General features: G+C 41.9%; 1 protein-coding gene across 9 annotated transcripts in view; it reads left to right on the plus strand.

Annotated features, from left to right (window-relative positions):
* EPN2 (epsin 2) overlaps positions 1 to 11584 on the plus strand; it is a 96940-nt gene extending 85356 nt beyond the window's left edge. For 4 of the 9 annotated variants that reach the window (XM_089656014.1, XM_089656018.1, XM_089656015.1 and 1 more), the window contains 2 exons: positions 814 to 1029; positions 10364 to 11584. In XM_089656014.1, the coding sequence (XP_089512140.1) occupies positions 814 to 1029; positions 10364 to 10665 (518 nt within the window). In that variant the 3' untranslated portion in view covers positions 10666 to 11584. The remainder of the gene's footprint in view (positions 1 to 813; positions 1030 to 10363) is intronic. The other 5 variants (XM_089656016.1, XM_089656019.1, XM_089656022.1 and 2 more) reach the window with 2 other exon arrangements.
* The last annotated feature ends 3789 nt before the right edge of the window (positions 11585 to 15373 follow it).

The following is a 15373-nucleotide window of genomic DNA, read 5'->3' on the forward strand; positions in this document are numbered from 1 at the left end:
CACAATTGTCATTCAAAGTGTGAGAGTGCTGAAACCTGAAAATCGGCCTGGGCAGGAAGAGGGAAAAAGTGTCTGGTATGGAAGAGGTTAAGCCCTGATGAAAGGGACACGATTTGGCCCCCAGAATGCACTGAATTTTGTGTACACTCTTCCACTTGATGTCTCATGTCATGGTGTGGTGCCTTAATCTCAGACCCATCGAGGCATTTTGATATTTCCATAACTCCTTCCAAGATCGAGCCCGCTGGTTGCAACAGTGCTAAAGGCTCTTGAGAGGAATACTGAGGCAGGGTGCTGTGATGTTTTCAGAAAACTATGTACATCACCCTTCCAGCAGCCTTGATCTCTCATCATTGCATAGAGAATGACAGAGGCACACTGATGATGTCATTGGGTCTTAAATAAAGTATGTAATAAAAATGGAAAGATTTTATTTAAAAAATCTCTTTTGCATGTAATGGGGAGAAGGGGGCAGTCAAGGCAAAATATAAGCAGATTAAACTTCAGCTTTAAAGTAGTACAATAATATCCTGATTGGTTGTCTGAGTATGGTGTCAGGCCACACCCACAAAGGCCTTTGAATATTAACACCTACATATTAAAATACAAAAAACTGAGTTCAAAAATACCTTTTGATCCTGCCAGAAATCGAGTGAGGTCCTAACTTAACATGGGGAGGGGGGGGGGGTATCTAGTTCAGCAGGGCTAACAACACTGCTATGGTCTTCTCCTTTTTCAGTTGTTCCATTTCTAAAAAAAACTTCTGAGATTGGTGACTGGCTGGTTGACTCCATTTTGTCTTCCTCCTTCTAGCAGATTCCTTATCTACATTGCCGTCCTTGCGCAGTGGTACCACCAGTCCTGAACTCTTTGACTCCCAGCCAGTGGCCATGACTACCGGCAAACAGGCCATTGCTCGCAAAACCCCAGAATCCTTCCTGGGACCCAACGCCGCCTTAGTGAACCTCGAGACACTGGTGACGATGCCCACACCGCCTGCCCCTACGTTTAACCCCTTCTTGGCATCAGGTACATCACAATTTTTTTTTTTTTTTGCAGGTTTTATTTGACATTTGTGATAATGCTATGTCAGATTCAAAGGAAAGAAAGGCACCCTTCTTACCCCTGGCTACCACTATGGAATCCAGTTCTGTATGGTAGGCAGAATCCAGTAATTTCATTGGTTTCTAGAGCTTACTAGGCACTTGTTTTCTGAGTCACTAACTTGGAAGTAGTACACAGATCAGAAGTATATTCAAAATCACAGTCAAACTTCCTGGCATATTTAAAAAAGAACATTTTCCCCCGATGTTCGTATGCAAGCAACTTGCACGTTCACCTTTTGTATGAGTGTTATTATTAATGCCATTTTATAATGAGATTCTTCCAAAAATGCAGTAAGTAACGTGAATTAGGGAAGAAAATGGTTAGCAAGCAAGAGCCAGCATGGCAGGCCCTCCATAGGGGCCAGTGGTAAATTGCTGATAATATCAGTGTTTACAGTCCAGAAAATCTCAAAAACTAGAAGGAACATTCAGCTGTAACATTGGCTGTATTATAGATAACAGCCTGTCAATCTCCAATAGCTAAACCTAGCCTCTCTTTACTGCAGCCGAATCCTGACCAAACCTTCTGCCCTGTTAGAATCCTTACCAGACTTTATGCCCTAGCATAATCCTAACTATACTGTATGTACTAGCCAAACCCTAACCATACCAACTACCCTAGCCTAACTCTAACCATGTGTTCCACCCTAGCCTCACCCTACCCGTACATTCCACCCTAACCTCATCCTAATCCTTACCACACCTTTAATCCTAGCCTAGTCCTAACCATACCTACTAGCCTAGCCTAACTCTAACCATGTGTACCACCCTAACCTCATCCTAATCCTTACCATACCTTCCACCCTAGCCTAATCCTTACCATACTTTCAACCCTAGCCTAATCCTCATCATACCTTCCACCCTAGCCTAATCCTCATCATACCTTCCACCCTAGCCTAATCCTCATCATACCTTCCACCCTAGCCTAATCCTCATCATACCTTCCACCCTAGCCTAATCCTCATCATACCTTCCACCCTAGCCTAATTCTTATACCTTCCACCCTAGCCTAATCTTCATCATACCTTCCACCCTAACCTAATCCTTATGCAGGTCACAGACGGCTCGAAAACCGACTGTTTTTTGTCCGATTAACAAAACATCGGTCGTTCGTTAAACCAACGTAACCACCAATTATTACGAAAATCGGCCGACCAAGTCATAAAGTTCACCCCATATAACAGGCAAAACTTCTGTTCCTTCCAGGTCACGGCTCATGCGCATATTTTTTTCGTAAAAACGATCGTACGATTTGACCGTCATTGATGCAAAAATCAGTAGTTTTCCACAAATTTTCCAACATGACCGATAATCCAAAAGTGGAAAAAATGCAAAAACTGGTTGGCAAATTAACCCACTAACAGTGCGAAAATCGGCCGATTAATCTTTCGGACAAAAAATTTTCGAACCATCTATGGCCGGCATTATCATACCTTCCACCCTAGCCTAATCCTTGTCATACCTTCCACCCTAGCCTAATCCTCGTCATACCTTCCACCCTAGCCTAATCCTCGTCATACCTTCCACCCTAGCCTAATCCTCATCATACCTTCCACCCTAGCCTAATCCTCGTCATACCTTCCACCCTAGCCTAATTCTTATACCTTCCACCCTAGCCTAATTCTTATACCTTCCACCCTAGCCTAATCCTTATACTAACTTTCACCTTAGCCTAATCCTAACACTACCTTCTGCTCTCTTACTCCTAATCATACCTTCTATTTCTACTCATACATTCTGCCATATTGTGTTCTTAACTGTATATTTACATTTTAACCAAACCGTCTGCCTCAGTCTCATTCTACCATACTGTCTGCTCTAGACAAGTCAAAACTATACTCCCTAGCCTTATGGAAACTATACTCTCTACCCTAGATGAGTCCTATTGATAATATACCAAGCCAAATATTAACCATACCCTCTGCCCTGGCCTTATCTTAACCATACCCTCTGCCCTAACCAGATTCCAACTATACCCTCTGTTCTAGCTGAAACCAAACCATAACCTCTGTCCCAGCATAATTCTAACCACATCTGGTTAGCTAGTCTGATTTTAACCATACCCTCAACTTTTATAAGTTACCTTACCTCTTGAACTAGCCTATATTCTCTGCCCTAGCCTTATCCCATCCACGCTTATTGTTCTAACCTAAAACTCACCTTATGCTCTGCTCCAGCCTAAACCTAATCCTACCTTCGGCCTCAGCCTAATCTTAACATACCCTCTGCCCTAGCCCATAACAGTGTTCTGTTTAAATGAGACGATGTAGTCACGTGACATTAGCAGAGATGGTTTTCAGTGCAGGACAGGAATGTGAACACTGCTTAGGAAGAGTACTGTGTCCAATTGACCAGCCGATGTTCTGGTCTGGGAATGTACAATTCCCTAACTGCCAGCAGCTGCTGGAGGCAAGAATCTTCAGAATGCATAATAACTTAAGGCAGGTGGAAAGTTATACAACACAAAGACCATTTATTGTAGATTGACCAATATTGTCAGATTTAGAATGAGTACGACTGGAGGACAGTGCAACTGGCAAACCAAGAGAAATTCACAAAGGTCAACACTGAGCATCAGACAGATGTAGCTAAATGAAAAGTCTTTTAAATTAGAAGCCATCATTGGTGTAACAACCCACACCCCCACAAGTAGTTGTCAAACGTGTTTGATTTGACGTGTTGGTGGACAAAGCTTAAAGTAGTATTAAACCCTCAGTTTCACATTCAGCGAAATAACAAACATTGTCTACAAAACTATTTGTTACAATTCTTACCAAAGCATTTGCAGTTTGCAACATTTAATGCTGCTGGCTCCTGCTCTCTCAGTGCTGCTTTCCTGCATGCAAGAGTGGCTCTATAGGATGCTGCAAGAAAGAGGAGCCACTCTGAAACAGGAATTCTGGGCAGTGGCCATGGCTCCAGCCTAAATTAGAACATAGTCAAGGATAAAAAGATAAAGAAACTGCACACTTCGTAAGTGATTCATTTAGATGCTGAAAGCTGAGGGCGTAATATCACTTTAAAGCAGACTTTTTTTCTTTTCGAAATAATTGTTATTTCTATTAGAACTGCTTTCACCCTCATTAATGGTAAAAGGGCCAAGGAGGGAATGTGCATCTTCAGCTATAAATCTTTATAATCAGACGAGTTACAAGTACTGGTTTAAAAAAAAACAGATAGGTAAAAGGGGGAGGTACTTATATGGGCACAGAAGATGGAGAGAGCCTAGGGTGGTGGCACCAGTATGGTGATGTTATCTAGTAATCTGAAGAGCGGGGAGGAAATGGGGTAACGACCTGGAGACAGAACAATGGCAAACTTAGGAAAGTGTAGTAACTTTCTTTCAATTAATGGCAAAGTGACAGGTTCTCTTGATAGGGCACATTCCTACCACCCACTGATCTGTCCCATTAGAGCCCTCAGTACCTTCTGGTATGAGGACACATGTAACCCTCCTTTTTCCCAGGATGCAGTGTTTGGGCCTGATCAGCCAACCTCTAGGTCTAAAAACAAGGAGGAGGGGAGAAGGTCCTTATCCCTCCTAAGAAGGAGCCTAGACAGTGACTAGACCTATGGCACTAAAGGACAAACATAGCAATTAGGGAATGAGGTAAAATTAAGTATCAATGAGTTGGGGGAAGTTGTGCCCTAATTGGAGAACCTTTCACTTTGCCCATTCAGATCCTCTTTAAAGTGGTTCGAAATGCACAAAGTTTTTTTTTTTTACCCTAACGCATTCTGTGCATCAAGGTAAAAACCTTCTGGGTGCAGCTCCATACTTAGCCCCCCCATATACTCAATTGAGCTGAGCCCCATCTCGATCCAGCAATGTGCATGAGAACAGCGGCACTCCCGGGTGTCTCTCTCCTCACTGGCTCACACAGCAACGGGAACCATTGCCTCCTGCTGCTGTCAATCAAAGCCAATGAGGAGACTGAAGGGGGTGGGGTTGAGAAACACTGTGCAGGAATGGACAATGTCTGTTCACAGGAGAGTGGCTTGGGAGCAAGCCTGCTTGAGTGCCCCCATAGCAAGAGGCTTGCAACTGGGGGCACTTGGTGGGGGGAGCAGCCAGGACTGCTATCAGGGGACCCAAAAAAAAAAGATGAGGATTAGGACTGCTCTGTGCAAAACCATTACACAGAACAGGTAAGTATGACTTGTCTGTTATTTAAAAATAATTGCAACCTTTAGAATCCCTTTAATTTTTGCAGTCTGATGGAGCTACAAAGCAGGCTGGATCAAAGGCCTGAGGGTTTTTACAAATCATTGGACCAGTAAAGAGTTCCTATATGTGAATCCCAGCTCTGGGATGTCCTAAAACTCATAATCCTCCCTGGCCCCTCAGACCTCCAATCAAGTTCCCTCCTGCAGGATTTACATACATAGGCTTCCCTGCTCTCTGGTTTCACAAAGACTTTCTAATTGTCTGTGGCACCAGGCCAGGGCCTCTTAATTCCAGAGAAAGTTCCTTTCCTGTGCTTTTCCTGTCTGCTTTGAAATCGGAAATGACCTGTTTACTTTGAGGATTCCTGAAATACCTTGTAGCTCGCCCCCACCCTTACTACTCACAGAGATACAATAAGGCCTCTCACAATACAGACAGAGCTGCAGGACCTTCCCAGCACCTCCTTTTACCATTGTGTCCATTCACTTACAGATCAAACCTGATCCTGACACAACCTCCTTTGCCCATTGTGGCTCATCCTACTTATTAAGACATCTTAAATCTTCTCGGCAAGTTTTTCCGATGATTTCCATGATTTGCCAGAAATTCTTTATCGCAATAATGTCTCACATGACTCGTATGATTTTATAGCGAATGATCATTGCTGGCTATTCTCACTTTTTTTTTAAACAGTAAAGTACAATACATCAAGTAGTACCACAGATTAAAGTGGAACTTTCTCAGTCACTCAAACATCATTGACTAGTTTGAATCCTTATGCTGCCAGCTAAGTAAATAGATAAGAAAGTCTATTATATTTACTGGTTTTAAACTGTTTTTTACTTTTTTTGGTTACTTCCTAGTTTCCATGCCTAGGCAAATTATGTCATACATCCAAGGAGTCTTCAGGAGGGGCTTTCTCAGCTAAACACACCCTCTTGCCTGCATGTCTGAGCTAAAGGCAGAAGGATTCCAGGAAGTAAATGCTACAGGAATTATCTGCCCTTACTCAATATGGCTACGGCTAGATATGTAAGGGGGTGATTTATAAGCAAATAAAACATGGAGACATGGATTGACGGGTGAGTTTGCTCTGAATTAACCTCTTGCCGTCCGCCTGCTGTTGATAAACGGCAGGGCGGTGGCACTCCAGGGGCGGGTTGCCGTTCATAAACGGCACCCGCCTTTTCTAGCTGTGCGCGCAGCGCGATCCGGTGACCGCTGTGTCCTCCGGACACAGTGAAACACCGATCGTCAGACGGGACCTCTGTACGAGGTCCCGATCATGTGATCACTGATTGGCGAATCAGTGATCACATGCAAAGTAGTAAGCAAGATGTCACTTGTGACATCATTGCTTACTACGTGTGAAATCTGTGAATGATCACAAAGGTCACATGGTACAAGGCTATTCACAACAGCCTTGTACCATGTGACAAGCTGTGGCCAATCAGAGCTCACTCAGTATTTCTCAATGACTGCAAGAATGCAGACAGAGAGAAAGAGAAATGATTGCTTTTACATCCTATATGGGTGTAAAAACAATCAGTGTAAAAAAAAAAATCTTCATCACCCCCCACAAGTAGTACAGTGTCACCATGGTGACACTGTACTGCTAGGGTGACAGAATGTAAAAATAAAAAATAATAATATAAAAAAAATAAAATAAAAATTATAATTTTGGTTATAAACTACTTTGGATTTTTTTTTTTTTACTAAAAAAATAACGGAATAAATTTTGGCCAAGATTTATGATGAAATATTATTTATTTGCAAAAGGTTATTTAAAAAACACTTTTTTTCAAAATTTTTGGACTTTTTCATTTACATAGTAAAAAAAATAAAACTCCCAGCGGAGAATAAATACCACCAAAATAAAGCTTTATCTGTCTCAAAAAAATGGTAAAAAATTCATATGGGTACAGTGTTGCATGACCGCGCAATTGTCATTCAAAGTGTGATAGCGCTGAAAGCTGAAAATTGCCCTGGACAGGAAGGGGGTAAACATGTCCGGACAGGAAGTGGTTAAGTAGCCTTTTTGGTTTGAGGTGCTCAGATACAGTGTAGTTCTGCTTTAGTTATCATACATAAGATACAAACAGAGATATATAATCCATAGGAACCTCACAGAAGGTACATATTGGTAAATAAAGCAGGTAGTAAGAAAGTAGTAATGTATACATCTCAATGGAAAGGTATTTAAGGCACATAAGGAGCTGCCCTATACTTTAAAAGATCATTTAATTTTAAAGTAGAAATAACCCCTAAAAGAATGACGTTTAACCTATTTGTATCATAAGACAAATACCATTTTTTAAAACAAAATACATATTTCATCCTATATGGCTTCTCGGTGCTGCTGATCTCCTGCATCGTCTCTGCAGCCATGTTCTCAGCACACCAAGGATCACCAATATGGGTCCAAAGGTTTTAATAAACGATCACATAGTTACAGCAAGGCAACATTTAGGAGTCTTGCAGGACCCCTTCATCAGGCATGTGACCTCATGCCTGATGAAGGGGTCCTGCGACACTCCGAAACGTTGCCTTGCTGTGACTATGTGATCATTAAAACCTTTGGACCCATATTGGTGATCCTCGGTGTGCTGGTGACATTTTTTCCTTGCTGGTTTTGTTCAGTTTCAGCCGACGGTCACTGCAGCCCCCACTTATACACACAGTCCTTTTTAACGCAGGAACGTGTGCGTTTGGATTATACACTTGCAGCCATGTCCTGTCCCATGTGTGATGGCTGCATGGCATTTCTCAGGGCGGGCTTCCATATGGCGACAACAGCGGACCATGCCAGCGTAATGTGTAACAGCATAGCCATTTGTAGCATCCATGAGAAGCACGTGTGACAGGACAGTTAGGAGACAGGCAGAGTGTTGTCATCCTATAACAGGAAGTGCCTTCATGACAGGATCACCAGGAACTATTTTATTGAAAGCTGCAGAATTAAATATATTGAAAACGACTTTTGAAATCATTTTAACATGCTAAATCTAATAGGAGAATAGGGCCTATTCACACCATCATATGTTGCGTTAACACAGCCAAAATGAATGGGCTGCCAACAAACAAAAAATGATGCATGCACCATTCCTGGCAGTGCACTGCAACACCCATCCATCAGCAATGAATAACATGCATTTCCACGCACTGCTGTAATGTGAGATGTGAATGGGCCCTTGGTGATTGGTTTTACCTCTAAACCCAGCCATAGATGGATCGAATTTTGGCTGGTTCAGCAGGGACCTACTGAGATTCAATCTACCTATGGGCAGGCTGGTTGTACTGAAGTCAGTCGATGGAAGTCTCCCAAGATGTTCTATCCCTTCCCCACTCAATTCAAAATGAGAAAAAAAACTTATCTGGAGTTGGGCTTTAAAAGTTCAATGACTCCATAGGGCATATGTCAGACAAATCCCCTTACTTTGAGAGATCTTTCTTGCCATGGAAAAAAAAATGCTTCTCCCCAACTCCCAGTCTTAATTAAATGGCTTCTGGCTGCCAATCATAACTACACAGATTCTATTGTTTTCAGTGTGCAGTGAGATAAGAAGATCATAAAGACCTAAAGGATGCCATTCCCTACAGAGATAAATGCAAAGTATGCATGGCTTGTAATACATTGGCACACTTTGATAGGTCTGTTTATATTAAAAAGTAACATGAAATAACCTAAAAGATTTTTAAAGGATAAGTGCATTTATTTTCCCCTCCCCATCACCTGACCTAACCTAGCCCACCCTTCCGCAGATGCATACTTACCTTGACCCAATGGCTGCAGATCTGTTGTTTGTTTACATCTAGTCCAAGTCTTCACTGTCTTGGCCGCTCATTACAACCCCATAGACCACTATGGGACCATGTTTTTTCTGACTCTGTCGTCAGGACACAGCCCTATAGAAGTCTGTAGGGCTGTTGGATTTTTTGCATGTGATTACTGGCGGGGGCTACAGCTGCCAGCAATGAGCTCTGTTTTCTGCCGGATGGGAAGGCTCCCTGCCAGCAGAACGCAATAGCGCTGCAAGAGATATTCCCCCCATCAACACTGTCTGTGTTGATGGGGAAATTGAGTGATTTTCTTTCTTTCCACCCATGGAACGAAAATGGAATTTTGATTTATGTATGACTGTTCCTGTACACAAGTCAATCTATCAATTGACTTTTCATGAATGTGCTTGTTGCAAAATATCTACTCAATAAGCTCATGTTGCAGGGCTGATCAGTATATTCTGATGGTGGGGTGACTCCTGCTGTCAGAATACATTGACACAGCAGGCAGGAGTTTCCCATCCACCTCAAAAGCATGGATGGGGAAATCAGCTCAGTTTTTTTTTTTGTTCTGCCTGCTGGTAATGTAATTTATGGGCAGCTTCTTTTTCAGCAATATGAGGAAGGGTTAGAACCTCTGCCAGCTTGTGTCTGTGTCTTCAGAAAAAAAAACCCTTGTCCTGCTGTCAGAGAGATAGGAAGTGAGGTGAATAAACAATGGAGAAGTATTCACTTCTGAAGTCTGTCTGAAACTTGTTTATAAATATACTTTAAAGTTGAACTTCAGGCAGATACATGTAAATGTCAGAAATAACGCAGCATTTTGCATTCATTTACACATCATTATTGCAATGTTTTTAAATGCAGACAGTGTAAGTAACTATTGGCTTGGTAGCAACCTCTTGAAAGGGTTGCACAGCAGAAGTCATGCTGGGAGAGGGAAAAGCAGCACAGGGAACCAATCACTTGTGCTGTAGTGCTCGTGTGCCGACCCGAGGTGAGAGCAGAGAGATGAGCTGATCAGTCTGCTGCTTCTCCTTTCACTGTCCAGTCACTGGCAATGAAGGGACAGTACCTGTGAGTGTTACTGAAGGGAAGCAAAGAAAAACCAGGCCTTGCCAGACAGGGCTAAACTGTGTGGCACAGCAGTGAGGACTAGATTGACAACAATACATATCCTTTTTACAGGAAAACAGCTCCCATACATGTATTTCATTTGTATATTTAGTTTTAAGCTGAAGTTTAATTTTGTGCTGGTTTCAGACGTCGCTCCGGCCACACTCATGAATTTCACCTCTTGTCTTCTTAGGACAAACTGCTCCAGCATCTACACCCGCTATCAACCCCTTCCAGGTCAACCAGCCTCAAGCCCTGACCCTAAACCAGCTGCGTTCCAGTCCTATGATGGGAGTTGCACCGTCCTTCAACAACATGCCAGCAATGGCTAACGAGGCCTCTATACCACCCCCATTACAGGGCATGTCAACGTTACCAGCGGTACCGCCAGCAGGGATGAACATAAACATGGCAGCCAACTTGCCACATCACAACAATGCCATTTCCCCTTCAAACACCCAAGCCATGAATGCTACCAACCCGTTCTTGCTATGAAAGCGGAGGGTACCTGTGGACGTGGAAACATTCAGAATAACACTACAGAATGGAGTTATACCTTTCAGCTGCTGTGTCCTTAATATCTGTCAGGTCCGTCCTGCAGGGTGACTAGATCTAAATCGTCGACTTCAAGCTACTAAGGACATGCCCGTAGCATTCAGTTTCACAACCAATCAACACGAGACACTCACCAAAGCAAAGCTTCGTCCTCCTGCTTTTCTTAGGTCGAAATTCATCACCATACTCTCCGTGGTTCAGCATCTCTTGGTCAACCGGTTTCCGCCACTCACTCTTTTCCCAGGATACTATAACTTGTGTCACTCTGAGATCTAGTGTCATGAAATAAAAAAAAAAGCATCAAACTCATGCATTTGCAGTAGTTGTGCCTGTGAGGAGATACTAACATTGGGTCTGTGGGTGTATTTCAAATTGACGAGTTGACCCATTACATAGGGGAACATGTGGACAAACAGAATTGACATGCAAATGCATTGTGTGCCTACAAGACGAAAAAAATAAAAAATACGCAGTTGTTTTACCCTTTTAGATATAACACGTCCACTTGTTGATGGGTTTGAGTTCTTATGTAACAAAAAGTGACAACACACTAACAGACAAGAATTTATAGCAACGGTTGCTCCAACCTTTTGTCAGCCATTTTGCGAAGGGGGTGGTCATCTGTAGGAACGCAGCCTATGCGTTCACTGCCTTGTGTCTCTGTGACGTCACATGATCCAGTGAATCATTAGGCTGTTTGGCTGCTGGCAAAATGGCTGAGCTGCTGTGTGAAATGTAATCTGGGCAGTCCAAACATTTTAAATAACTTTGGATTTTCCTCACCATCAAAAAAAAAAAAAAAACACAATTGTGTCTATAAAGCTATTCTTTACGTAAAATAAAACCTATATTTTTATCACTTTGTCTCAGCCTTTAATCTTGTAAAAAAAAAAATTATTAAGGGGTGCTTTCATAAAAATTAAAAAAAAAAGAAAAACCCTGTCGCTTGACCATTAATTTTAAAAAGTTTTCCCATTCGTTTTTTGGGGTTGATTCACTAAAGGCCCACAGAAGTGCAATTGCTCCAAAGCTTAGTAACACTAACCAACCAAGTGCAAGCAAAAATGCTTTTTTAAAATTTTCCTTGCATGTGATTGGGTATTCTTCACAAAGAGAAGCTTTACCTCATTTCCTAAGCTCTGGAGTAACTTCACTTGGAGAGTGCAACTGCAGTTTGCCACATGCACAGTCTATGTGCCTTTAGTAAATCAATCCCCATGTGGGGGATTGAATATATTTTAGCTTGTTATTTATTTGTAAAAGTCTTTCTTGTGTAGACATCCAAAAGCCCTGAGACTGCTGCGGGGCATCACCATCTTGGAAGTAATGTCAGCAGCCCCAGCGGACTCAGAGCTGTCACTCAAGTCACACTTTATAGCAGCAGTTCCCAACCTGGTGTATGAGCAAGGATGTTTTGTAGTATGCACTAAAAATCAGTAATTGCAGTACTAGGCAGCTAGGCTGCACAGCATCATGTGTTTCCATGGTGTAGGTGGCTTGGCCACACAGTGCCACTGGATGTTATGGTGCTGGTGGCTGGCTCTCCTGCACCTGTGTCACTTCTGGGAGCTCCTGGCTACTTCTCAATTCCTGCCTCTGATAGTGGCTGAATGTAGAGGAGTTGTGGCTGTCTGATCCATAGAAAAGGACAGGCAGAGGGAGCTGAGAAGAATGGGCAGTGGAAGCAAGCATAGGAGCAAAGGGGAGGAGGTGTGACAGGCCTCTGCAAGTGTGTGAGCCTGGTAAAGGGATGCCAGGGATGCTCAGTGACAGGCACAGGACACAAAAGCAGGTGAGGCTGCTTCCAACCTAAACCTGCCATAGGAGTCCCATGGCTTCCCCTGTGCCCCCTCCATTCCTGCATGGCACCCTGTCCTGGATATGGTATGGCACTGCAGTTGGGAATGCACAAGCAAACATGTACTATAATTTATTTATTTCAGGTACTTATATAGTGCCATCAATTTACGCAGCGCTTTACACACATCTATATTGAACGTTCACATCAGTCCCTAACCCTCAAGGGGCGTACAATCTAAGGTCCCTAACCCTCAAGGGGTGTACAATCTAAGGTCCCTAACCCTCAAGGGGCGTACAATCTAAGGTCCCTAACTTACATTCATACACATACTAGGGACAAGTTAGATAGGATCTAATTAACCTACCAGCATTTGGAGTGTGGGAGGAAACCAGAGCACCCAGAGGAAACCCACACAAGCACAGGGAGAACATGCAAACTCCATGCAGGAGGCGCCATGGTCAGGAATCGAACCCATGACCCATTTACTACAAGGCAGACATGCTAACCACTAAGCCACTGTGCCACCCACAATGCAGACACACAGCTATTGTAGGAGGCCTCTATCTGTAATGCTGACCTTTGGAGTGGAGGAGTATGCTGCTCAGTTGCAGTTTATAAAAGATCTCTGGGCACTGGCTACCATCAAACCACCTAAGAGCAGCAAAGCAGGTGGAGCAGGCAGAGGAATGCAAAACTGGTGTAAATAGGGTGCCATGTGGCAACCAAGGTTATTATCCCCACTCCTACCATGCTGAGCCCCCTGTCAGGGGAGAGAGGGGTACCCGACAATTTATGGAAATGGACTGCCAAGGGGAACCACTGATCTATTGCATTACTCTTTGCTCTTCCTCCCGACAATGACATAAATGTTTTCTGTACCTCTACCTGCAATGTTTTAGGTAGGTGATGGGGACGCTAAGGCTTTTCATATGTAGAAAATGAAGAAATGTAAGATCATAAGTGGTCCTCTGGTGGATAAGTCTAGTACTTGGGTTAATAGCGTTTCTGTGCACCCCTCTGTACCCGGTTTCACTTTGTTAGTAAATGCTCCAACTCCTAATTCTTAGGACTAGACACTTCCCACCCACCAGCTTCCTATCCAATGAGAACAAAATCCATAATAGCCAGTAAACTGCTTGCAGTGGGAACATGTATGGCAGGCGGATAGAGCTTAGCTCCGCGGTGTGTTTTTTAGCCCAAAAATATGGAAGAGAAGTTCATTGTAAGGGTTTACATCAGGGTGGATTTGATTTAAATCACTAGTCAGTAAGGATTGATGTAAATCCTAGTTTTCTACATAAAGACTAATTCTTGCTGGTATAACTTTAATATACAAGTAGATGAAGATTTTTAGAATAACAACTTTTCATATTAGTTTTTTTATCCCCAGTTTAATAGGTTAATCATTCATATTTGGACAACTTTTCTGTTGTAATTAGGAAGGAGAAAAATAATCATTACCTTAATAATAACAATTTAAATAGATTTATTCAACTGAAACAATAACATTCCAGCAGATGTGATTTGCTTAAACATCCATGTTTGGTAACTAATTTGGCTAAACAAAATATATATATTTTAAGAAACTTAGACTGTCACCCCCTCCCCCTCACACTTAGTTTCACTTTCTTCTTGTGCAGATCTATTCCACTCCAAACAATCAGAAAAATATTGTTTCTATTCTATTCACTGAACTTCTTGAACCTTAGCACTGAAGGGGTTGATTCTGTATTCATAGGTTTGTAGAAGTTAGGATGAAGGTCTTTTTCTTAACTCTGTTCATGTTATAACATTTTTGCTGTGAAGAGTCATGTGATCTCCGCTGAGTCAAATTCAGTTTTGAGAACTGCAAAAGTAAACCGAACATCTGTGATAATATGTTGTAGGCAGAGAAACTGCCCAATAATCTTACAAAAACCTCTGGAAGAGCATGACATTGTGAATGGATTCATGGGATTTATTTACCAAAAAAATTAAACATATACAGCCTTATTCTATATAATTAAAAAACTAATCTTTATTTCATGATGGAATAACCTTTGGATGGTAATATATTTTCCTCAAAAAGTATTTTATACAAAAAAATCCGATTAAAATCAAAAAAATCCGATTTTTTTTTTTTTTTTTTTTTAAATCACTGATTTTTATCCACCCTGGTTTACATACATTTAGGACAATAAAACAAGAAATGATAGAAGAGATGATGTTAACGTACAATATACATGTAAAGTGCTTCGTAAACTGACGGTGCTAAATAAGTACCTGTAATAATAAATAAAAGAACTCCAGAGAAAAGAACATGGCTATGCTGCAATGCCAAGTATAATCACCAGATGTTATCATGTAATAAACAATATATAAAAGAGCACTATACAATAAATACATCATTTTATGGGCTGGTTTTTAGATAAATAATTGAAATGTTAAGAAGATTATCAGAAAGGATATTTAAGGTAGGATATTTAAGGTAAAACAGCAATCAGCAATGTTTCTGAAAATATTTTTTACAAATTGCAATTATTTTAGCCCTCACACCATGATAAAGAAAGAAAATATGTATAAAATAACTCTAGGGGCCTATTTAGGCAGTGCTATGGCTGCACTCTTCTACACTGGTAGTTGCTGGAGAAATGCCTCCTTATACTGGCATTTGGGGAAGGGTCCACTTACATTGTGGTCGGTGGAATATATGTGTAAGAGGAAGAATGCCCTTTACAGTACATGTCAGTGGAATGAATGCCCCTCACATTGCTGGTCACTTGGATGAATGTCCCTTACATTAGTTGTCATTGGGATGCAAACTTGGGATGAATGCAACTTACATCAATGGTCAATAGGAAAATATGC

Source organism: Staurois parvus, unplaced genomic scaffold (assembly GCF_062004578.1).
Source record: "Staurois parvus isolate SC_StPar_1 unplaced genomic scaffold, SC_StPar_1.0 ptg000882l, whole genome shotgun sequence".
Classification (NCBI taxonomy): domain Eukaryota; kingdom Metazoa; phylum Chordata; class Amphibia; order Anura; family Ranidae; genus Staurois; species Staurois parvus.